Source organism: Rhinichthys klamathensis, unplaced genomic scaffold (assembly GCF_029890125.1).
Source record: "Rhinichthys klamathensis goyatoka isolate OS25496 unplaced genomic scaffold, OSU_Roscu_1.1 h1tg000008l_1, whole genome shotgun sequence".
Classification (NCBI taxonomy): Eukaryota; Metazoa; Chordata; class Actinopteri; order Cypriniformes; family Leuciscidae; genus Rhinichthys; species Rhinichthys klamathensis.
In genome coordinates this window covers 1,021,885-1,048,399 of record NW_026606561.1, presented here as the reverse complement: position 1 = coordinate 1,048,399, position 26,515 = coordinate 1,021,885, and the positions used below count along the sequence as shown (strand labels likewise).

The 26,515-nt window shown below is 38.9% G+C and overlaps 1 protein-coding gene across 2 annotated transcripts in view; it reads right to left on the bottom strand.

Annotated features, from left to right (window-relative positions):
- The window catches only part of gpc5c (glypican 5c), a 145,592-nt gene that overhangs the window by 77,249 nt on the left and 41,828 nt on the right, over positions 1-26,515 (bottom strand). The window contains exons 4-6 of one of the 2 annotated variants that reach the window (XM_056260411.1): positions 12,016-12,161; positions 5,237-5,296; positions 2,634-2,756 (exon numbers count right to left, since the gene is read on the bottom strand). In XM_056260411.1, the coding sequence (XP_056116386.1) occupies positions 2,634-2,756; positions 5,237-5,296; positions 12,016-12,161 (329 nt within the window). The remainder of the gene's footprint in view (positions 1-2,633; positions 2,757-5,236; positions 5,297-12,015; positions 12,162-26,515) is intronic. The other variant, XM_056260418.1, reaches the window with a different exon arrangement.

Here is a 26,515-nt window from a genome sequence, read left to right as displayed (position 1 = left end):
GACTGATGGGAGGAGGGACAACCACATTTGCGTACGAGGGGACGGAACGAGTGAAAGTGAGGGAGAGAGAGAGAGAATATTGTCATAATTGCATGTTCTGCTGATGGTGCTTAAGAAGTGAAGCCAACAGGGAAATGAAACACAGATCGTCGTTTGCCACGTGACCTTTCTGAGAACGAAAGAGTGCTGGATGTGAGAGAAAAAGACTTTCTTTGGGCCACAAACACCACAAAACAGCCTCTGAGTCAAATCCCTTAAAGACAAAGAATTTGGTGAGAGAGCGGGAAGGAAAGGGAAAAAAGAAAGAAATCAAAATCTGGCATCTCAGACATCTCCTGGCTGTTAATGCAACAGCAATCCTCTATGCTGCCTTACATCGGTTAAGTCGTTTGTCATTGGTCGTTAAGGTGAGTTATCTTTTGAGGCATGAAATTGGAGCCAGACATACTTTCTCAAAGTAAACACTTCTCTCTGAGGGGCAACATATTTGTTATAAATCTATTAGGCGTCAGTCAGTGCGGCCCAAAGGTAATTTCTTGTTAATGGAGGAGCTCTGTGGGTGTGTTTGGCTTTTCCATCTGTACTTTCCTTAGTGATTATTTGCAATGATGTGTTTTTCTTTTTTCTTGAGAGCTCACATGCACATACCAGACCCGAGCCAGATGGGACCTGGCAAAACACTGAGTGTATAACCGGGTTTACCCTGCTGAAAAAACCCCACTTAAACCAGCCAAGTATGTGGGGCTGGTTACATAAACTGCTTAGACTAGTCTTAAAAGTTAGTCATCTAATTTCTTCCTTCAAGACTAGTTACATAAAAAGGTAGATTGTCTACTCCATTTGGAATTGGAAAAGTACAACTAATTACCGCTTGGTTACCAACAAGTTGGTCAAAATAGTTCTTAAAGGAGCCTTTCACCCATTTCAACATTTATCTTTATTGAAAGTGGGTCATATATGTAGTCGAAATGTAAAAGAAATTTAGAATTTGGTGCCCTCTTGACCGAGAAAAGACAGAAAATAACTTTAGGGCGCATTTGTATGCAAGACAACAACTCCCACAATGCACCACATTGCACAGCTCCACAAGCCACTCCCACTAATCCAGAACAGCGCAAATCACTCTTCCGTCTACAAGGCTAACGTTAGCTGCCACCAGAGTTTGAAATTCATTTCACACAAAATTTCTAGTTAGTTGGCTGTGGCGAGCAGGACGAGGGCGAGGGACGTGAGAGGACGGCGCGAGGCCGGTGGCGTGAGTGATAGTGAACGACACCTGTGAGACGCACCGGTCTCGCATCTCTCACCGAGGAGCGGAAGCATAAAAGGAGGAGCGACGACAGTGCAGATCGAGAGAGGAACAGGCCTGATTTTATGTTGTGTTTTGTTTCTGTTGTGTGTGGCTGCTGGCGTATACTTTTGTTTTGTATTTGTTTATTTTACTATTTAAATGTTAAAATGTTCGCCGGTTCCCGCCTCCTCCTTCCCACAACAACGAACCCCGTTACATTGGCAAACTCATTAGTGAATTACTACTCGTTTGTATTTCTTTCTATATGGTGAATTATTGCATGATACCGGGATGTTCAGTCAGAACATATGCGGTGCGAAACTAGGATGGTTCACATCACAACACAAACATCCGTGTGCTCGTCTGATTCAGAGATTTCGTCCAGGAGAAATTGCCATTGTTGAAATTCTCTGCAGCAGACGGATCTATCTGTGTCCGTAGCGCACAGCGAGAGCACAGGCACCAGCAGTCCGCCCAGCTCGAGCCAGTCCGGGCTCCTCGTCCGTGACAGGCAGCCGCCTCCTGTTCCTCCATCAGCTGCTCTTCACTATATTGCGGCTCGTAAAGACAGCGGATTCGAGCAGCAGAATTTCAAAATCCTCTTCTTCCATATCATGTTTAGTTTCTTCCATCATTGTCGTAACTTCCTATCTCCACAGCGCTTGTTAGCTTAGCTTCTAAACAAGATGGCTGATATTGATTTCAGTATCTGCAAGTGAAGTCCCACCCACTGATCTGTAATAGGTCTGTAGCGTGAGTGGGTCCCACACCCTGGATAAATGATGAGCTATTTGTAGTCTCAACCCTTATACAAAAGAAATGGGACTTCCTGCTTTTTATGACGCAAAATGACGATTTTTACGTCATAAAAAGCAGGAAGTGGAACACTTAAATCCTTATTTCTCCCATCTCAGGGGAAAAAAAGGGAATAAACCATGACCATTCAAAAATATGACTGGGTTTCTAAAGATACAAAGCTTAATGCAAATGGGTGAAGTGTCCCTTTAAGACACAGTCTTAACATAGTGGCTAAGTTTATGCAACTTGCCCCTGGTCTTCCAGCCTATAGTCAAGCTGAAAAGTGCCCAAAACCCGTCTAAAACGAGCCAACAGACCAGCATGACCAGGCAAAGGGAGACGAGCTATAGACCTGCACACTATCTGAGGCTGGTTTAAGTGATTATTTTACGCAGGGTAAAGAAACATAAATATTTAGTTCTAAATTAAACGTAATGTTTTGTGCACTCACATGCACACAGTCCATCTTACACAGTCCTAACCAGACTCAAAGTAACAAGTTTCCAGTGCAAAGTAATTTGTTTGTACACCCTGAATGTCTCACCTTTTGACCACGTCGTCTCCACTCCAACATGTGAGCTCATCGACGCCCATCTCTGCTTCGCACAACGTCTCTGGAAGTATGGCGAAGAAGGACTTATAACGGGAGATGTAGGCCGTAAACTCCCTATAACACAAAATCAACAAATAAACAACACATATATATCACAAGTGATAAATAACATTATGAAAAAAAGTTTTGAAAGACAAAACTCAGAGAAAGATTAATTGTATCACTAACAACAGCTTTAGGAACCTGTTTTGAAGTATTTAATTATATTATATTATATTATATTATATTATATTATATTATTTAAAGGGATAGTTCACCCAAAAATGAAAATTCTGTCATTAATTACCTTCATGTCGTTCCAAACCCTTAAGACTTTCATTCATCTTGTGAACACAAATGAAGAGGTTTCTGTCCCATTGACAGCTATGCAACTACCACTTTGATGTTTCAAAAAGTTCATAAAGATGCCATAAAAGTAATCCAAATGAATTGAGCAGTTTAGTCAAAATTGTTCTGAAGAGACACGATTGCTTTATATGATGAACAGATTAAATTTAGGCTTTTATTCACATATAAACATTCATCAACTCACACATCAGTTGTGGTAAACGGAAGCTCAATCATGCTTGCTTGACATGCGAGATCCAATGAGGTTCATTCTCGTGTTCCGCAAGATGTTTATTCTCGTGCGTCAAGCAGGTTCGGTTGAGCTTCTGTTTATGTTCACTGATCAACGTATGTGAATAAAAGCCTAAATTAGCCAAAATCTGTTTATCATTTAACCTCTTAACCTGTCATGCCTTTGCATGTTTAAAACAATAATATCTTAGTAAAAACCTAAAGTAATATTGCCAAACTATATATCATTTGAAAGCTTAAAATCTCTAGTTTTCATATTTGGTGGCTGTTATCTAAAATAAATTACAGAGGAGCAGAAATGTATCAATTTGCAACAAGAATATTTCATATTCATTAGGAGTATTTAGGCCTTTATTTTGAAATAACAATAAACATGAAAAATCATGAAAGATTGGTAGAAACCTCAGTTTGTTTTCATGCCATGAGTTCAAAAGATAACACCAATTCCATTTTATGAGAAAAAAAGGTCTGAAAATGTTTTAAATATAAAGAAAAATGTATGGATTCTCGATTTGTGATGCGGCTGCGAGCTATAACGCTATAACGTACCTTTTTAGAGGTTTAATTCAAATCAAATACTGCCAAACCCCCATACTACTTCTGAATAGAATATCTACTTCATAAATTGTATGACAATTATGGAAATACATGGTTCAGATCACTCAAAACATATGAAAATGGAGGCGCCCTTATATGGGCAGTAATGGAGTCTGGTGTTCACCTAGTGAAAAAGTTGGGTACTGTGCCCGAATAAAATCTTACTGAAAGCTCATTTTTTGAGATATCAACCTAAAATTTGGAATACAACTTGTTCAGATTTTTGTCTTTAATTTTCTTGCAGTTTTAGAGTAAAATATATTTTGTAATATATATATTTTATATAAAATATTAATCATTATATTTTTACATTACACAATTTCATAAACTCAAACTTATATAACTTTTTTTCTGTTCCATTTTTTATAATTTCTAGACTTCTACAATAATCTGGAAAATGTCTTCTTTAAAACAAGACCAGCCATAGGTCTATATTCCAAAGCATTCCTGAATTACAACCATTTAAGTTTGGATAATGATTTTTATGTCTATGCAAAAAAAAGGGGGGTGACAGTTAACAGGATAAAGCGATCGAGTGTCTTCAGAAAATTTTTAATAAACCGCTCAATTCATATGGATTCGTTTAATGATCTCATGAACTTTTTGAAACGTCAAAGTGGTAGTTGCGTAGCTGTCAATGGAGGGACAGAAAGCTCTCAGATTTCATCAAAAAGATCTTCATTTGTGTTTCGAAGATGAACGAAAGCCTTATGGGTTTGGAACGACATGAGGGTGAGTAATTAATGACAGAATTTTCATTTTTGGGTGAACTAACCCTTTAAGTCTATGAAAAATAAAATAAAAATAGACTTGGAGGATGGAGCATGGAAGTGGGTAGTTACAGGTCACATGCTTAGTAAGGAACCTATCAGGCATCCTAAATTTACAATTACAAAGGCTGTTTTCACACTTAGATTTGTTTGCTTGATCTGAACCCAAGTTCAATTCCATCCCTCTCCCATAAGCCCACGTTTTTAAACGTTTCTGTCATCCAGAGTCGATAACGAACAACAAATTATGGTAAGATTAGTGGTTCACATGCAAAAATTAGGCCAGACTGCATTTGTAACAAATGTGAATTATACTGGAGTCCACATGAACCGCAGTCCAGAAAATTTTTTTGAGCAGACTTGGGTACAACCATTCAGGTTTCACAACAAACAAACAAACCAAGCTCTAAATGACAAAGGGACTCGATCAGCACTAAAAGTACTAGTGTGAAAACAACCTAACTGGTAAGGTAGTAAGAGTGTAGAACAGAAGTGGAGCTAACCTATATTATCCAAGGTAACCACACACGCAGACACACATTTTAAAGAAAGATAAATGCAATTTTTAGTAAATGCATTCATGCTTACCGTGCAACCTTTTTCAGAGTTCTACCTCTATCGCTCTTGGAGGTTTTCAGAGGGAGTGAACTGAGAATGGTCAAACCCCCAGTACAAGATAATGGAACAGTCCAGAGGAGGATGAGGCAAGCAGTTTGGAGGGGAGGACAGAAAGATGGAAGAAACCAAAGGGCAACAAAACAGGGGGAGGGGATGATGGTGAGAGAGGGAGAGAAAAATCATGACCATGGAGAAAATTAAAACCACTCATGCACATGCAAACCAGAACCTGGAAGATGGGTTACAACACACTAGCAATAAAACTCAACAGCGACCACCAACTTAGATTCTGAAAGTACTTTTTTCCCACTCAGTTTCTCAATAGACATTTCAGAAAACTGTCTAGGATTAAAACCAAGCTCTGAGATTACAAAAAAAAGTACTTGAAAATTAAAAAAAGGTGCATTTAACATTTTGAGGGAATTAAATGCAAGCACTGCAAATTATGAAATCGAATCAGTTGCTTTAAAGTGTCTATTATGCTTTTTCGAATATTAACTTTCATGCAGTGTGTAATATATGTAAAAGGTCTGAAAAGTTTTAAAGATCAAAGTACACGAAAAATGAGGTTATTAAGGTTATACACGTCTCTTAAAAGAAAGAATAGATTCTGAATTGATACAAGCCATCAGCAATTAGTTTTATGTCCTGTTACATACCTACGTAACAATTTGAAGGGGACATATCATGAAAATCTGACAGTGCTATAATTGGGTCCCCTGTGCATCTACAACCCTGAAAACGTTTGACCAAAAATGTCACAGCTGTCTTATAAAGACCTCAGGGAACTGTCAACTTGTGTAAAAGTAGAACATGACAGTCAGTAGTACATTGCAAGTCGATGAGATTAATCAATGTAACTCCACAACTACATTCATGTATCCACTAACCATTCAGAAACGTCCAGGTGCAGTCTAAAAATTACAATCTTTTCCTGAGTCTCTCTGTAAGGCTGCACTCCACTACGAGTTATTTCTGAGATGTAACTGAAATTCGCGTTTGTTATTGCTGGAGTATACGAAGCTCGTGTAAAGGATCGGCTCTCTTCTGAACGGAGGCGGGGAGAAGCAGCTCATTTGCATTTAAAGGGACACACACAAAAACGGCGCGATTTTGGTCTCACCCAAAAAGGGGCAACTTTGACAAGCTATAATAAATGATCTGGGGCGTATTTTGAGCTGAAATTTCACAGACACATTCTGGGGACACCATAGATTTATAATACATCTTGTGAAAAGGGGCATAATGTGTCACCCTTAGGGAATTTTCATAAAAGCAACCTATGGTCTTCATTTGCTGCCTGTGAACAGCGTCTACTCTGACCAGCCCTCAACACTGTAGTTGTAGCTGAGGCCTCAGGCCTGGAAGAGTTCAGTCCATGTTGCTGACATGTCAAGAAGATACTACGATGTGAAAGTAGGGCTGTCGCGGTGAAGGAATTTCCCTTGCGGTAATTTTGAGTGGCTCAATAGCGCGATATGCGGTATTACCGCCATTTATTTATTTATATTTATTTGTTGCTATAAATACGTGTTATGACGTGGTCAGCATACACAAAAACAATGTAACCGAAACTAAACAGCGTCTCTGCGCATTGAAAGACTGTCACTCAGCGCGCAGTTACATTGTTATGCCAACGGACTGTCTTTGAGTGAGTCATTAAACCGTTCATTCAACGAAAACGTTCAAAAAAGCTGATTCCTTAAATGATAGATGCAATGAAACAAGGCGTTAATTATTTTTTTTTAATTTGAGCTCCACTTTTCAAGGCTCAGCTGGCCAGCAATGCTTCACTTTTGGGCAAAGCTGAAGCAATGCTTCACTTAATAGAGACCAATGCGTGACTCGCTGCTTTCCCCCCACGGCTTCCTCGCGCTGTGTAATGCTGACCAGCGCTGACGCCATTCATGGTAAATACCCTTATGCTACGTTCACACCGGATGCGAATAGCGCGTCAGGCGCGAGTGATTTCAATGTTAAGTCAATGCAAAGACGCGTTGCGCGCGTAAAAAATTCCTGCGGCGCGAATGAGGCGTAGAGCGCGGCGCGGTAGACGCGAATACGCCTCATTCGCGCGTCAAGTTCGCGCGAATGGCGCGAATTGAAGCGTCTGGCGCGGAAGCGCGTTACGCGCGAATGATTTAGTTAGTGCTATTTGTGCATTCACGCGTTTGACGCGAATTCGCGTCTGCCGCCCGAGTTGAAAAATTTGAACTTCTGCGTCAATTCGCGCCGCGTTAACCAATCAGGAGCCTGCTTGCTGCTGTCACGTGGTGAAGTGAAAGTTTGTTATTTTAATAAATTATTTTGTAATATTACTAAAATGTCTGGTGTGGTTCTAATGCACAACAAAGCAAATCTTTCACATAAAAACTCGATTTTAATATATGAGAGATAGTACTCATTTTGTATTGAATGCTATTTATTCCATATCTATTTTAGATTATATGAAACATTATTATTTTAATGTAAAAACAACAAACACAGTGTATAATAAATAAAAAAATCACAGGACAGGTTTCACTTTTGGAGGCTGGCTCCATTTATTATCAAATAAATGTGCGGGCGAGGGTGAACCTCGCGCCGGGCTGTAGAGCGCGGGCTCGTCAGGCAGCGACCACTCGAGGCCGAGGCTTTACACGGCCTACGGTGTCCTCGTCAGCATCCTCACCGTTAGGTCCACCAAACCTAGCTCCTGGAACAAATGGTGAAACTCCTGAAACCCTCCGGAGGGTCTGGTGGACCCGAGTACAGCGACGATGTCCCCTACGCAGCTGTTTCTGCTCTCCAGAGCATATACGAGCGGTGACTCTCTCGAATAATGCTAATGCTAATGCTCGATAAACATCTAAAAAGATGGCCGCCGACGGGTTTCGAAACTTTCGCCTCTGACGCGCGTAAATTTCGCTTCAAACTTTTGTTTTTACGCGCGTCAATTTCGCCATTGACACGCGAATTAACACAAAGTGGTCAAGCGTCAAACTAGACGCGGTAGACGCGAATTTGACGCGCTATTCGCGTCCGGTGTGAACGTAGCATTACACGTTAAAAGGATGATACGACAAATATTTCGCTTTCCTTGGAAACGGCAACCTTTTCACGAATATACATGACTTGACTTCAAAGACAGACGCAGGTAATCGCACGCGCTCAGGCGATCTCATTCACTGTCTGTTTAGGCTTAAGACCAAATCCACGAAGCCTCTGTACAAATCACCATGATAAACAGTCTTGTTATCATTATTAACTTATTTAAAGCTTCTCTAAGCGATCCTGGGTGACGTCACTTCTTGTTGACGTTCCAACTATTGTCAAACAAAACGGAGGCTAGAGGGAGACCCTCCCTCCTCCTCATCCGCACACTAACCCCCCAAACCACACCCCCAAACCCTTCTTGTCGGTCATTGGCTGGAACAGTTTGTTATGTTTCGTGGAGCGGGTCACCGCAGTTTGTTTTTGTTGCTGTTTGTGGAGCCTGGGCTGTCTACAGAGATCGCATTTCTTTACAGTGTGTTCAGGGGACAGGCAGCTAGCGGATGGTGAGGAGATGTTTGCTGTATGTGACAAAAAATGTTTTGGCCTAAAAAACGCGTGACATCGCTTAGAGCACCTTTAACATTCAATACACATGGTACGAACTACGAATGGTGGCCTTATGAATAGAGATGCATCGATCCGATACTCAGTATCGGTATCGGCTCCGATACTGCCATTTTTGCCGGATCGGGTATCGGTCAGACGAGGCCGATCCAAATCCGATATTGTGCATATTATTCTGTGTTATTGTTAAGCCCCACAAAAGGCACAAAAACATTATAAAGCACCATAAAGTTTTCGTGCACTATCTTCTAAGTGTTCTAAAGCCATTATATAGTATAATGTGAGATATAAATTAATATTTTAAGTCATTAAATTCAAGATCACGTAAACTTTTTCCCTCCGCTGCGGCTGTCAGTCATTCTCCATTCAGCATCAAACAGCGCGTCGCGTTCGGGTACAAGAGTCAACACGAGGAAACTCTCAACAAGATGATTCAATGCTACTATTATTATACTTGATCTGTAGATAAAAGGTCTATGGTTTCGCATAAAACAACTTTATATTGCAGGACTTTATTGCTGTAACTAAATCATGTTACTTTCTACTGGGCGTCTGTTAGATCGCAACACTAGAGTAGAGTCAGAGCACTATATAGTTCTTCACGCGCACAGTAACTGAAATGTAAAACTATTAAAAGAAAAGGCTCAATAAACGATTGCATAGATAGATACTGTGTATAATACACTACGCATCGATATGTCTTTCCTTTGTGCTTTGAACTTTTCAATGCGGACTCGACGCGCTGTGACTCCGTGTTGCTTCAAGCACATCATTCTGCGCTCGGGATGCGCATAAGCGCTGTGTGCCGCACTGTATTGGAGTCTTTCATAATCATATCATACTACTTTTGCGCAATGAAAGATTATTAATAGCCTTTCTTGTTCTGTCCTATCTATCATATGTTGCTGCCTCATTAAACAGCAGTGCTATACATTTAAAACATGTCTCAATTTTATAGTAGCCTATATAGGCTATATATAATAATTTATCTTTTTGATTTTTGTTATCTTGTTTTTCATGAATGTATTTGACAACAATACAAAGAGCAATTTGTAACGTTTGACCAGATTTAGTGTTACACTTATTGTCTCTTATTTGTTCCCCTAATTTTTTTCCCCTAACTGTTCCGATTTTATACAATTATTGTGCACTCGCGATTTTTCTAGACTAAATTTTACTGCTGAAATCTCCACTAATCTAGTCTATAATAGCATTTTTGTCACAGATTATGATCATATATTTTTTGGATTTGTTGTTTTTCTTTAAAATTAAGTTGTCTGTATTAAGTAGATTGTGTGTTGAACTTATAATCACTCTTTTGTGTGTTAAACATAGAGTTATAGAAATTTTACTTGATATAAAAAAAACTGCACTGGTATCGGATTGGTATCGGTATCGGCCAATACTCAGAATTTTGGTATCGGATCGGATCGGTTTTGAAAAAGCGGTATCGTTGCATCCCTACTTATGAAAAAAGAAAACGCGGTTTGGCGGTTGCTGCGGTTACTTGCATTCCTCTGCGGTTGGCCTGTCAGTAGCGCGGTACCGCAATATTGCGGTTATCGCGACAGCCCTATGTGAAAGCACTTTGCATGCACTTCAAAAGGATGATGACTCGCGCTGGAATTGATACGGAAAATCCAATGCCATGTTTACTGTTTGTATCATTGTGTATTAAGTGGTGAGCTTAAAATCAGATATGGTAATAGACGTTTAGTTTCTGATATGCACTGTAGTCGAATTACAACAGACTGAGCCATCTGACCAATCAGAGTAGCGTAGGCTCTCGGAAAGGAGGGGCTTAAAGAGACTGAATCTTTGAACAAACTGTTTTCAGACTCTTTGAGAAATGTGATGTACAATCTATTATGAAAAAAATTTAAGTGTTTTTTGACCTTGGATGCATGTAAACTGTTGTAGGAGACCTCCAAAACAAAATTAGGAACCCGTAAAATAGCACTATAGGGGCACTTTAATTCTTCAGAAAACATTACCAATGTCTGTATAAATCCATCCATAATACTGTATTAACTGAACCATATTAGCTTCTTAATATTACCCAGCTAGCCTCCAATAGCTTGGAAAAAAGTCTGGTGACTGCTGCGATGCTGGTATCTATGACTTCTCTGATTGGTGGATTAAAAATGGTGAAGTACTTTAAAATAAGTTTCACGTTTGGTCCGTTCCTCACACAAAGTTAGCTTATGGCTTTAGACAAATCATATGACTTAAGAGTGGGAACAAACTAGGGAACACGAAAGTTTTACACATTATTAATTAAGTCCGTTTCACAATGAAGATTTTGAATGGCATTTTTACTTCCAGAACCCTGCTGTTGAGTTCCATTACGCATATCATTTGAGGTTCAACATGGACGTAACATATTTTTTACTAATTATAACATTGTGTTTTGACCTCTCTTAATGATGGAGCACTCTAGCTACCCATTGAAAATAATTTGACATTTTTAAATGATAAATCTCCTGGTTTGCTGGTCAAAGCATTTCCATGACTCTGGGTGCAGAGATGATGTCATTTGTACGGTGATGAGTGTTTGCTGTCCTCTCCTCCACCGACTCCTGCACTCCAGAAAAAAAAATCTAATCCATTTATCTCTATGTGTTCCTGCTGGCAACAGTCTCAGTGCCTGTTACAGCACTGTCCTTGCCAGCCTACCACTTAGTGATGGGTAATGTGTGGGCCTTGAAGATCTGGGTCTGAAGACACTTAGTTAAATGTCCAGTAGCATATTTTTAATCAGGGTCTTTAGAGACACTGGCTGACTGTGTCTGTTTGACCAAAGCTTGTGGCTGCTATACATACATATTTACACACACTATATGACATGCTTCTTATTAAACACAGAAATAAATCATGGGCCTAACAAATCAGTTTAAAATACGGATGCACAATGTATTGGTGGTCATAGCCATATTGATCAACATGTGCTTTTATTATTGGAATCGGTCCGATTAAACTTATTTAAACAGATAATCAATCAAGACTTATTTTTATTCAAACATCATAACCTCTTTCTATATCCAATAAAAAAAAAGTGTTAAAAAGGCATTTTTCAAAAACATTAAAAAACAATTTTTTTTGCTACATAAGTCTTAGTAAATGACAGAACTAAAGGGATCCAGCCTAACCTGTGAAGGTGCGCCAACATGCCGATCGGATCGCCTCCCGGCACGTCCTGTGAGATGTTGGCAGTTGGAGGTGTGACTGAGGCCGGAGGAAACGTCCCTTCTGTGCTTGAAGACGCGTTTGAAGAGTGACCACATACTTTATCCACCTAAAAAACAGAGAGACAGATACAGGAACAGAGATAAGAGAGTGGTGATGTTCTGTTCCTTCGGGAAGACAGAGCAGATGATGTAAGCGTGTGTTTGTCTTTGTGATAAATGAAACTCTAATGGAAAAGCAGACGGTAATAGATCACATTAAAGCCATGAATGAATGAATCAGACAGAAAGACAGAAACACATTGTGTGTGTGTCTGGCTCTGGTTTTGTCTATTATGGGGATCAAATATCCTCATAAGCTCAGTAAAACCTGAAATCAGTTACATGGTGGGAAGCAGCCAACGGTCTCCAAGAGGAAAACAGCTTAATAAACTAAATAAATAACATCTTAATAAAATCGAAAAATGCAGAAAGGATTCTGAGAGGGTTGTGTGTAGGGTTAGGGGACAGAAAATATAATTAGCTCGGTATAATAACAATAAAAGTCAATGGAAAGTCCCCACCATGATGAAAAAACAAATGTGTGTGTGCGTGTGTAAACTAGTTCATCTATTGCTGCAACACAGGATCTCAATCTGCATTTGCTTTTATATCTACACCTTCACCTCTGTCTCTTGCTTGTTCTTACACACACATTTAATCAATGGCGTTTCATCCCACTAAAAGCTCCGGCAGACGTCATCAGTCCATTAGTCAAAGAAGAGCCGACTACAGCAATCTAAATGATTACCCTCAGTTTCTGCCCTCTCCTATCAGTCACTTTTAATAATGACAATTTTATTTGCCATTAATAAATCTTTATCTCCTGAATCATTTGTCATTGCACTGGAGGTTGGAGGACAGAAAAAAGACAAGTCTTCGCTCTGTCAATCGCTTTACAACATGAATGAATAACAAGATACACTGAAATTTTTTTTTAATTTACTTGAAAGAAACAACTGTCAATGATTTTTTTTAAATAAAAAAAAACCAACTAATTTGAATCAAAAAACGTTATTGTTTAGCCTCTTTCTAATGACTGAAAACTGAAAAATTACATTCTTAGTGTCTTTAAAATCAATCAGTTCACTGCAAGTTAGTAATATATATTATTTTTATAGCAAAATTCACGAATGCACCCCTCTAAAAAAACACACACGCGCTCAATAAGAATATATAAGAATCAGATGTCTTTTTGGACACTATACCAAGGTAACGGAAAAGAACATTTTAAATATTTATTAAACTACAGTATATTTAAGATATCTGATATCAGTACATTTAACATACTTAAGACCTTGAGCAAACATTATTAGACTCTGACTTGTGTTAAATATTAGCTTTAATGAATAATAATAAACCGAACCGATGTTTTCCTTTTACTTTTAGAAGCATTTGAGCCTGAAGGGAATGAGGCATTATGGGTATCAGCCAAAAATGTGGGAGTGCTGGGAAAATATTTGTGTTTTGATTTTGTTGTATTCTGTGTAGTTTATTGATTTACCCTCCATTGTAAATATTTTTCCTCCTCCTTTTTGACGAACAGCATGGGAACCATCGTTTCCCCGTAAATAAACCCAGCGGTGGATTTTGGGCCGAGATCTCAAATATACAACGGTTCTCCTTGAACCATCATGCATTTTATCAAGTTGCATAATTTCTGCATCCTAGTCACAGTTATATTTAATTCAAATTAGAAATCAGCTGCAGTTCTGATAAAGCATATACTGTATACTTTTTTTTTTTTTAAATAGAGTGATAAATAAAGAATAAATAAAATAAACTTCCTTTAATATCCTGACAATCTCAGATTGAGTTACAACAGAGTTTCTTTATGCATGGATGGAATTTCTCTTTATCCGGATGAAGTTTCATCATGTCCAGTATCAAATTACTTTCCATCCAGATAGTCTGGGAATTTTTCCCTGTGAATCTTGGCTAATTTTATGTTAATAATAAAAATAAAAATAAATTAACCCCCCAAAATATTCTCTTCAAATCATGACAGACTTTCTATTGGTAAAATCTAAATGTCTTTGGCCCAGAATGAACCCAACGTCACTCTCCTGATCTCCCACTCCTTGGAATCTCTACATTTACCCATGAACCTGTAACATCTGTGTCAGTGATTCATTTGAAACGGGACCCAAAATATTTAGAGATTTGTTAATTTTATCAACATTCAGAGGTGATCAAAAATACATTTTTAGTCTAACTGTATTTTTCTGGAAACCCTTGTTTTTGTTGGATGAATGTTGGATGACGGATAAATCACCTGTCAATCTTCCAAAGAAAGGTTTCAAACTTTACCGGTTATGTGCAACCTTGATTGTTTGATCACTTTTTCATTCCACACTATTGTTTTTATTAAAAAAGTAGGAGAGAGATCCTCACCTTGACAAGTCCAACCAGAACTGGTTGAAGAAACTTCATAAACAGGGCCTATGGTATCGCTATTATTTACGTTGCAATTTTTAAAAAACTTTTTCCTTAGTATCAATATTATGATACATTAATAATGATACATTAATAAAGTCATTTACAGAATTATTTGTTCTGCTCCTTGGGAGATACAATATTTAAACAAGTCCTCGTCTAGCATAATGGCCCTCCACTTCCTATAACACCACATTACAGTGAAAGCTAGAGTCTTAGACAAAAAACAGACTTTTAATAAGATTCAAAAGCATGCGAAAATAGGCATGACACACTTGTATGTGAGAGAAAGCCATAACTGACCTCAGCGACACCCTGATCTGTGACGTTAAGCACAATGGGCCATTCTACTGGTCAACTGTTACTCAATTACCTACTGTTGAAAGCAGAGGTTTGCTCTTGTCTGGCGAGTGTGTGTGCACCTGTCCATCCTTGTAATATCTGTGAAATGCCAGTGTGTGAAACATTCTGGGTGTGATTAGATGGGGTCTGAACAGTGCTTTATCCCATGAGTCTCAGAGGAAGACACATGCGGGAGCTGTGAGCGCCTGGCCTTGAGTTACAGGCTGACTGTGTTTGTGGTTGGTTGTCGACGTTTGGCTGCAGTTTTACTACAATGTGCAATGAGGAAGGCATGTGATCTTTATATGTGCCCACCGCTCAAAAACCAAAAATCTCTTTCAGAGCACTGTCTGTTTTTAAGACAGACTTTTCCTTCAATCGTCATGTTTGTGTAAGTCTCTCTCTGGGGGAGTATTGAGTTACATGGAGTGGTGTTGGTGTTTAATGAAGTTTGTTCATTTAAGAATCCGCTCCAGAGGCTGCGTTACTTTCTCAGTGCTCTTTTGCCCCAAATTCAGGACGGACGGAGACTTAGACCGACAGATGGTACGAAAGATACAAAGATGGATAGATTGCATAATTTTCAGTAATCGGAAGTCTGATCTAAACCAGGTGGCAATAGCCAGACTGTCAAAGTCAATGACATGAGGAAGATTAATGTTTCTACTGCACAAAACAAAGACACATTTACTTTAGGAAGTCACAGAGGAAATTAATTATGCTATAGACCTTATGCGGCAGAGAAACAAGCACAGCCATCTTCAGAATTTTGTCTTTGAACTTCCATTTTTGTGGTAGCTCTGTATACACTCACCTAAAGGATTATTAGGAACACCTGTTCAATTTATCATTAATGCAATTATCTAATCAACCAATCACATGGCAGTTGCTTCAATGCATTTAGGGGTGTGGTCCTGGTCAAGACAATCTCCCGAACTCCAAACTGAATGTCAGAATGGGAAAGAAAGGTGATTTAAGCAATTTTGAGCGTGGCATGGTTGTTGGTGCCAGACGGGCCGGTCTGAGTATTTCACAATCTGCTCAGTTACTGGGATTTTCACGCACAACCATTTCTAGGGTTTACAAAGAATGGTGTGAAAAGGTGTGATCACCAGATCTCAACCCAATAGAGCATCTTTGGGATGTGGTTGAACGGGAGCTTCGTGCCCTGGATGTGCATCCCACAAATCTCCATCAACTGCAAGATGCTATCCTATCAATATGGGTCAACATTTCTAAAAAATGCTTTCAGCACCTTGTTGAATCAATGCCACGTAGAATTAAGGCAGTTCTGAAGGTGAAAGGATGTCAAACACAGTATTATTATGGTGTTCCTAATAATCCTTTAGGTGAGTGTATATACTGTATCTATGGCATCGCTGTCGAAGAGTAATTAGCTGGTGAAGTGGATTTACTGATTGTAGAGTTAAATAAAGTTATCATGAGCATTGTAATGTTTGAAGCAGATGTCATAACAAATGTCAGTAGACCGGTAAGGATTTTAAACGAGCAGTTCATTCATAAATCCGTAAAATCGTACCTTCATACTGTGGAAATACAAACCGGAAGACAGAACACAACGAGTGCAGTGCTGAAAAGGGGTGGGGCTACATAAGGTCTAGAATAGGCCATTAGAACGCCACTGATACATTCCAACTGTATTTACATTTTAAAAACACATCTAATGCTCTCTTCACATCTTAAAAGAGGAAATGCAGAAATGCCGGCGCTGTTTGAATAACATCACAGTACGTCTCAGTGGTGTTGAATTAAACAGTGTTCTGAATGAGGCCCGTGGCTGTGCCAGCATGGGAGGGGAAGCCAGTTCCACTGTTTGGTTAGCGGGTTGTTTTTCATGTAGGTCTGGCTTTGAGTGCGTGTTTGAACTGTGATTCTCTGGCTACTTTGTTTGGCTTCATTGTTGCCACGCTGATACTCACACATACACAATCAGCTGATTAATGATCTGTGTGTGTGTGATCTGTTTGTGAACTCTGCATCTCCGCAAGCATTCTACCCTTGTCACAGTTTCAAACCCATGGAACTACTGACCTGATCACATGTGCTGTACATCAGCGGCACAATTCTGAGAATCTCCAATGATAAAACCCATATTTACAGGCCTCAAAGACTTATAGTTGTTTTCGCATTTTTAAAAAGTGAAGGTATAAGACGGCATCATACGTTGAGGTGAGGAGAGATCCTCACCTCAACAAAACCAACCAGAACTCACTGAAGATACGCATCAGCAATTCATCAGCAACACCCAAAAAGCTGTTCAATAATCTTGTCTAATTAATACTTTCTACAGTTTTTGTTTTTCATGCATCATCTGGATTTTATTTCACAATAATTTCAGTTACCAGCCCAGATCATTAAATACTAACCCACAACACCCTCAGGAAAAGAGGGAGAGACTGAAATCAGCAGCGAGGCTCAAATTGAGGCACATCCAATATTTTATGTTTTGCTGGAAGTTCTAATTGGAAGCTGTAAGTGGAATTTACAACCACCAAACGAACAAACACATTGTCTGTCACAATGAACGTTTCAAAGCTGTGCATGGCTGTATTCGTTTCCTATACGTTTTCGATCTCTCTCTTCACTCTGTCTCAGCCAAGTTTGTGGTCTGGACACATACGCTCCACCTCATAGAGCTTCCCAGATTTAAATCATCCTCTCTCTCTCTCGCACTTTTCCTAAAAAGATTCTCTTTACTAACACAAGGGTACTGAGGATCTGAACCCAGACTGGCTGACTCAGCGACTGTTACGCTCACTTTCCCAGTCTCGTCTCGTCCCTCTCCTCTCCTCTCCTCTCAGATCTCCCTAAACTGTAAATATTCTGTTTACGAGCATATTTGAGTTTCTCTGCAGTTTTTCATAATCACTCACACATGATTTGCAATCTGGTTTCCCAGCAAACGGATGTCGACAGCCTCTAATGTTACTGCCTCTCCAAAACATCAATGTAAACAACATTTTGAAAGACGAAGCACTGGAAAACCAAATCAGAAAAATGTTCATGAGCAAAAAAAAAGGAATTTCTTCTACAGGTCATGTTTCTGTCATAACATCTTCATCTAGTTATGTTACAATCTTATGTTATTAGACTAAGACTCTCATACTTTTTTCTTTTTTTTTCTTTTCCTTTGTTCCTCTTTTGTTCTTTCTTCTAAGTACTATATCAACACAAAAACATATGTATGACTGTTGAATTATGCCATAACTGTTTGTACTTGAATTCTGTTTAATAATACAAAAATAATAATCAGATGGATAGCGTTATGATACAGTACTGGTTAAGTTTGAATCAGTCCACTTTTGGTGGGCGTTAACAAATCTACTTACATTTACCATTATCATGACTCAGGAGCTTTTAAAATAGAGTTTAAAGTTAGAATTTTCTTGAAGTCAAGTCCAGTCAAAATTAAATGAAAATTTAAACTAAAATAAAATTGAGATCCTCATTGTTTTTATGCCAGATAAATTTTCTCTGTGTAAAATAAATGACACATAGTGATTACTGATATACTTTTTTATTACATGCCTGATCAATAAAATAAAATGCATGTACACAAATATGTTTCTGTCAAATATGGATCACTTTTACTCCTGCCTGTTGAACTTCACAGCACTGGTCTAATGCCGCATATTAACAAAGAGTGCATTTATATAAAATGTCATGTGACCCATAGTTGTCAGCGAAGAGCTGCATAAATCATGATCAGAGCTGATCGGATTCCTCTTTCCTCTCGATTCCCAAAACCACAACCTTTCCAGACCCCTTTTGCTATTCCAATATTAAACTCTTCTGGCCCAAACCCAAACACAACTGAATGTTTAAATTCAAATATTCCTAAAATATCTCCTCCCCATATTTATAATCCAAACATTTCTAGACAGATTCTCATTTCCTCCTAATCATTCATATCAAATGGACCCTAAGTCCATAAAGTCCTAGTGCATCAATGCACATAATAATTTCCTGTATCCATAAATTTGTGTTCACAGGAATGATTATATGGTACCAAGAGACGAATACTGCACACTCAGCAAAGGGGAATGACCGAAAAGAAACAAGAAAAAGAGAAAAAAAAGAAATGGGGGGCTTTCTCTTTCACTACAGTCATTCTCTGCATCAGAACGAAAAATAAATTGCTCCACTGAGGGTTACAAACTTGGTGAGGTAATTGATTCCTCACTTTTCACTCATCAGAAAGATTAATTAGTTAAGGGATAATGTGATAAGGCATGAATAGGGTACAAAATAGAGAAATATTATACACTATATTTCAGGCCCTATATATATAGCACTTAAAGGGGCGAAAATAAATATTATAACTATTATATGTGTCTTCACAATTTAAGCTTAAAACTGCTCAATAATAAAATAAAATAAATAATAATTTTCTGCTATGTTCATACCACAATGGAAAAAGGTAAAGGGAAATATAAAGCAATTAGGTAAATAAGAGAGAGAGAGAGAGAGAGAGAGAGAGAGAGAGAGAGAGAGAGAGAGAGAGAGAGAGAGAGAGAGAGAGAGAGAGAGAGAGAGAGAGAGAGAGAGAGAGAGAGAGAGAGAGAGAGAGAGAGAGAGAGAGAGATGAAGGACTCTTTTACTGACCCCTCTCTCATCGCTATCTGTGTTCTGGGCTTTGGAAATCTTTTCTAATCCCAGGGGCCTTGTTTCCATTATCTAAAAAGCACAAGCTACTATTAAAATTCCTGTGTAAGACTGTAATTAGAGCCCTCAGTTAAACCTCGGAGGAAATAAGGTAGAGCAGCACATTAACTGCTTGGGACGGTGGATAATGAGTTATTACATTTTTCTCGTTTTTGTCTGATATGCGCTCATAGTTGTCAGCAGCCTCTTTAAGACACAGCACTTACGGGTCACGGAAAGACTGTCTGCTTCCAAGCTAGCAAGATTGAGACATCACAACACCTCAGGTGAACTCTGACCTCACGGCTACAATCCCTTTCCATCTCCAGTTGGGAAATAACATTGCGGTGTAAATCCTGACGTTCCATTCAGCAATAGAATTCTTAATGGACCTTAAACCTGTTGAAACATAACAATCACAATGAAAACCCGCCAAATGTGGAAAAAGAAAAAAACATTGGAAGAGGGGAGAGAAAGAATTTAAAGACGAGTTAAAAAGACAAAATGATTGAGCTTTTCAGCTCTTAAACTTTTTACCATTAATAGCAAGGTATATATATATATGCCTTTCTATATGTGAGATGCATCTTGAGGCTTCAGAATTGACAGCTGAATCCTACTGCGGGTTGAACATAGATTTAGTGGCAAGTAAACATGATATCCTTGATCACACCTATACTGTATATATTACTCTTTGGGTCTTAAGGTAATATTCGATTTCAGATTTACCCGCCTCTAAACGTCATGTAAAAAATACATATTGCGTGGTTGGTCACTTTACCTGGGAGTCATACAGCCCCTTCCTGGACAGATCTTGGCCAGGATAAATATGCAAGACCTCTTACACCCAACAAAAGAGGAAGAAAAGGAACAATAGGGGAAAGGTGCGCTCTCTAATTAAATAACCAGCACTGACAGTCCAGACTCCAGAATTTAAAAAAGACAATGCAAGGAATGTGCAAAACACACACACATACACGTCATCATTACCCAAGTTCAGCTGGTATCACAGCCTAGCATGGTACATGTGTATGACACCTGATCTTAAGGGATTTAAAACCACACAGACTAAGACCACAGAGATGTCAAGAGACACCCCAGTCCTCTTTTAAAAACTTCTCGATTTACTCTCTCCCCTAGTCTTACAGTGCTGGTCAATAGAAGTCTTTCAGACATGCAAGAGGACAGCCAGCGCTGTCAGCACCTACAGTGTCTCGACAGACCTCTAAAACCTGATCCCAGAAAGCACACACACGCACTACACACTCAGCATGCCCTCTCAGGCAGCACACATGATGGGACGGCATGCCAACCGCAATCCGTTTGGGAAAGTATCCCAGTGAAAATCAAACCATTGCTATAATTCCTCTAATAACATCTCAGCTTCACACACACACACGCATTTGCAGAGAGCGGAGAAGTCTACAGTTTATGATCTTTGGAAGGAGAATACAAAAATGAGACAGGCAGAAAAATGCTACGCATTATTTTGATAGAACTGAATACAGCTTAATCAGGAGATTAAAGCACTAGGACATAATACAAGCAGGGGATTGTGGGTAATAGAGTCTGTTATCAGGATGGTAGACCTGTGGGTTTCAGTCTCACTGTTTTCTCTCAAACTCATTGCTTAGTGTAAAGAAAACAGTGGAGATTTACACACAGCAGCAAAGGAAAACAGAAATGGCCTGCCAGAAACTATCTCCAAGCTTTTTCCATCGTTTATTGCAGGATTATATCCCCCAAATAATTTGGAATACCAAAAGCAATTTTACTGGCTGAAAGAAAAAGAAATCCATTCAGTGCCTGATTAGAAAGACTACAAAATCACTTTATGATGTACAAAAGTTGGGGTGAAAAACTATTAAATTGAACAAAAGTGATAGTAAAGACATTTAAAGGAGAACTCCGGTAAATTTTAACATTGAGCTCATTTTTTTGTACATTTGGAGTGCTGTCAGTACAAACAAAAACGACAAAAATCGGTGTTGCCTACACAGTGTTATCCTCTTTTTAAAATTCGCACCCTGTTGACTTCAATGGGGCAAGTTCTAAACCTGCTTTTAGCCTCTTAACAACCTTAATGTGTCATTACAAGTGCACAGCCATGTGAGTGGTGTTATTAAGAGTGACCACGGTGAATCTGACTGCAGTAGATGTGCAAGATAATAATACAAATGATGTTAATTCAGCCAGCTCACATACCTGTATTTACTTCCTGTTTTCGTTCGAAGTCCACAGTAGTCGATTGTCGAGTTCGCGCGCGCGATCATTAGGCCGGAGACACACTGGCTGCGTGGCGTGAGCGTGGCGTTTCTGTTGCGTGTCAGCTGCGTGGCGGCTGCGTCGCGTTTTCTGTGTCTTTGCACACCAGAAGCGTGTCTGACGCGGCGCTGCGTGGCGTACACGAATACATATTCGCTATATGTGACATAGAGGGAGGGCGCCTAGTTGCCTACAGACCAGTCTACATTTGGATTACTGTTGCTCTTGCCTTTATGACAACAATTTCAACTTTTATCACGCATCTTCCAAAATCCGAAAAATAGGGAAACATGCGGCTGTCTGTTTATTTCAATAACATTTACAAATTTTGTGTAGCTTTAAAGAGCCTATATTTAGCCTACCTGATGTTGGACCGTCACTCAGAAGACACACTACGATGTTATTGTAGCCTATCCTAACTTTATATCCTCCTGAGGCCCAGAAAGTTTTTTTCAAAGAATTTTTTTGATTTTTTTTTCATGTAATCACATTGTTAAGAGCATTAGAAACAAATGAAAATATATATAGGCTATATTTTATTCATATGCTATGACCTCTGTAGTGGACACCAGGACTCGACTGTTTAAAAAATAAAATGACATGAAATTATATAGGCAAAAATAATGGGATTAAAAAAAAAAGACATTTATATCTGAATTTATGTCAAAACCTAGATTTTCAAACATCAAAATGTTAATATGTATTCGTGCACAAAATGACATATAAACATCTTTTCCTATACTATTTTGCCTGCAAACGCTTCCAACACGCTTGCGTGTCGCGTGAAAAATAGGCATCGGTTCTATTGCTAGCATGCACGCGTTTTCGCCGCGCCTGAGACGCGCGTGTCACGCAGGCACATACCTGTCAAGTTTTGGATTTGAAAATAAGGGAAATTTTCCGGCGCCCACCGCGACCAGTCCCACCACCCCAACCAAGCTCCAGTATCCCTTACATTTTAAGACAGGTGTTATAGCCTAAATGAAAACACACACAAATATATATATATATACGTATATATGTGTGTGTGTGTGTGTGGTATATATATATATGTGTGGTATATATATATATATATATATATATATATATATATATGTGGTTTATATATGTGGTATATATATGGTATATGAAGAGCATTTATTTAAAGGCTTATTTGCATATTTTCTGTTCATTTAACATTGCTTGTCTTTACATTTACATTTTATTTTCACTCCAGACATTCTTTTCATTTCATATCGCTTTTCTTTACAGTTTTTCTTTTCATTTCACATAACTTTTGTTTACTCTTTTAGTGAGTAATTGTACAAATTTGTTGCAGACTTTGTATTCTTTAAGACTGTTTTGGAAGGAGTGTATTTGTGGGCTGGGCCAGAGTGGTTAATTTTACATGAGTGTAGAGCAAACAGTTCTGTTGTCTAACGTCATCCTATTCTCTGTAACAATATTTCGTACCATGCTAAACACCCTTTCTCGTGCTGACATATAATTCCTTCCCCCGTGTGAGATGCTAAAGTCGCAGTTACAAAACGCGTGACTGTCCCCCACCCTGCTCCTCTTCAGAAAAGAAAATTCACTGTCCCATTGATCGCGCCATCGCGGTATTTACATGTTTTGTTTTTTGGCAGGAGTGCCTTCCGTCTCTGTCATAGCGTCCATCATCCATCTCTGTTTTTGTTTGTTTTTCCCGCGTTGTCACCTATTTTTTACAGTCTATGGTTGTCACTCATCATCTGACCTCACACACTAACCTCGCGACAACTGCCACCTATAGTAGCCTACATGTAATTATCGCGAGGCTAGTGACAGAGCTCAGATTGGGAATGTTTTTTTTTTTTTTACTCCGTCCGGGGTATTATTATTTTTTACGCAGGTTAAAATACGGGAGATTTACGGGAAAATACTAATACGGGAGGACGGCGGGAAAGAAGGGTAAAATACGGGACTTTCCCGGCCAAAACGGGATACTTGACAGGTATGCGCAGGCAGTGTGCAAGCTCTAACCTGTTAACATGGGAGCCGAAATAAAAACGGACACGCCACGCAGCTGAGACGCTCACGCCACGCAGCCAGTGTGTCTCCGGCCTAAAGGCCAATTTATACTTCTGCGTCGAGTGTACGCCGTAGTGTACGGCGTACGCTACGCACGTAGGCGACGCCGTCATGAGCATTTATACTTCTGCGTTTAGGTCTGCGTTGCTCTGCAGTACAGCGCCGAAACGCTAGTTGGCGGCGGAGGGTTGTAATGTTCCACTGTGTTTAGATTCCTCGCGGCAAGAAGAAGAAGATTCCTCGCGGCTGTTTTGAGTTTAGGTTACTACAAGCAATGTCGACTGCAAGAGAGCAGATCATGTTGGAGTTGGAGCTTATCGAGGTGGAAAAGGTAAATTTTTAGTTTTTTTTAACAGTTTCGCTGTACTTAGAATTTAAAAATGGCGGGCGGTGCAGAAGAACACGCCGGAAATACATAGGAGGAAACGCGATGCTCCCAAGCCGACCAATCACAGATCTTGCGGTCCGCGTCGTCGCGACGTGTAGTTACATTTTTGAGGAGGTGCGCGTCAGGTTACGGCGAAGGGTACGGCGTATGGTACGCGTCTGTGCGTATGCTACGCCGTACCCACTGCGCGCACCCGACGCAGAAGTATAAATTGGCCTTTAGTTATATTAGTTACCAATGATCGCGCGCGCGAACTCGACAATCGACTACTGTGGACTTCGAACGAAAACAGGAAGTAAATACAGGTATGTGAGCTGGCTAAATTAACATCATTTTTATTAATATCTTGCACATCTACTGCAGTCAGATTGACCGTGGTCACTCTTAATAACACCACTCACATGGCTGTGCACTTGTAATGACACATTAAGGTTGTTAAGAGGCTAAAAGCAGGTTTAGAACTTGCCCCATTGAAGTCAACAGGGTGCGAATTTTAAAAAGAGGATAACACGGTGTAGGCAACACCGATTTTTGTCGTTTTTGTCTGTACTGACAGCACTCCAAATGTACAAAAAAATGAGCTCAATGTTAAAATTGACCGGAGTTCTCCTTTAACAAAATAAATAAATGTTATTTTGAACTTTATATTGATCAAAGGATCCTAATTTTTTTTATTAGTTTCCACAAAATAATTAAGCAGCACAACTGTTTTCAACATTGATAATAATATGAAATGTTTAATGAGCAGCAAATCATCATATTAGAATGATTTCTGAAGGATCATGTGACACTGAAGACTGGAGTAATGATGCCGAAAATTCTGCTTTACCATCACAGGAATACATTACATTTAAAAATGTATTAAAATAGAAAAATACATTTAAATTGTAATAATATTTTCACAATAATACTGTTTTTACTCTGCTTTTAATCAAATAAACACAGCCTTGGTGAGCATTAGAGACTTCTTTCGAAAATATAAACAATCAATGCATTTTTAATTATAAGTCAATTTTTTATATTATGTAATAGAAGCTATTATTCGTCAAATTAAACATTTGCAAGCTACTCGGTAAGCCTCAACATGAGATTAGAATAGTACCAACTAATTAGCCTACTATATATCCCTCGCCATTAGGTCTACTTTTTTTTTTAGCTTCCACTGCTAAGGAAGGATAACTGGAAATGCCATTTATAACCATATATCGTATGACAAATGAACAGGAAGTAATATCAGCCGTGATTTTGAAACATCTCTTTCTTGACATATTTGATTGGACTGCAAAAAGAGTCACTGTTTATTTCCAGATTTCAATGCCACTAAAATATAACATACAATGCATTAACAATTCCCCATACTATTGTTTATATCATTGCATATTTTATGCGGTTTCGGGTTTTGGAAAATAAGTAGCAGGCAACATACATGCTGCACAAAGTTAGTAGTTCACTAGTATTCCATTTCAAACACAGCCAAAGCCATCATCACAATTCAGTTAAGCAATCACATTCTGCCCTCCAAGCAAACCAATCTTTAACAGCTTCAAAATAAACACACTGGCCGACAGTATAATGCCAGTATTCTAATGGAGCGTCACGTTTAAAAGCATTTCAAAATAAAGTGACTGGGTTCACTTTGGCTAGGTCTTTCCAATCCCATGAAGTGGCTTTGAAGGGTGAGTAAATGTTAGTTTGACTTAACGTGTGATAAATGGACTTAAAGTTTAAAGCTAAGAGCATGTGTGTATGTGTGTCAGTGACAAATGTACAAACAAAATTCTGCCAAAAAAGTTCCCATTTCCAAACCCTCATTCAGACACTACAAGATAACAGCAGCCTAAGAGACACTTTGTTCAGACACACGGCACCAGAAGAATCTCGCAGAAGTAGTGACCTTGCCTGAACTTTCAGGATTTCCATGAGACTTCAGATTTTCTGCAAAAAAAGCCTGCTAAGATGAAATACAACAGCCTTACAGCAAGTGTTGGGGGAAAGCGAGTTATGTAATCGGATCACTTTTTTTTCAAGCAATGAGGAAAGTAAGTAACACATTACTTTTTATAAGTAATAATATACTTTTTATAAGTTTATCATAAGTGAGGTGTGTGCGCTGTGTGAAAATGATGGTTATTGTAGTTCTAGAGTAAAGGTAAGCATGTATTAACTATCTAACTTGCATAAAACAGATTCAAATGAAAACTCAGAATATTATGCAAACCTGCAATAATTAAATAGGTTAAAGGTAGGGTCGGCAATTTTAGAGAGGCTAGCAATAGCAAG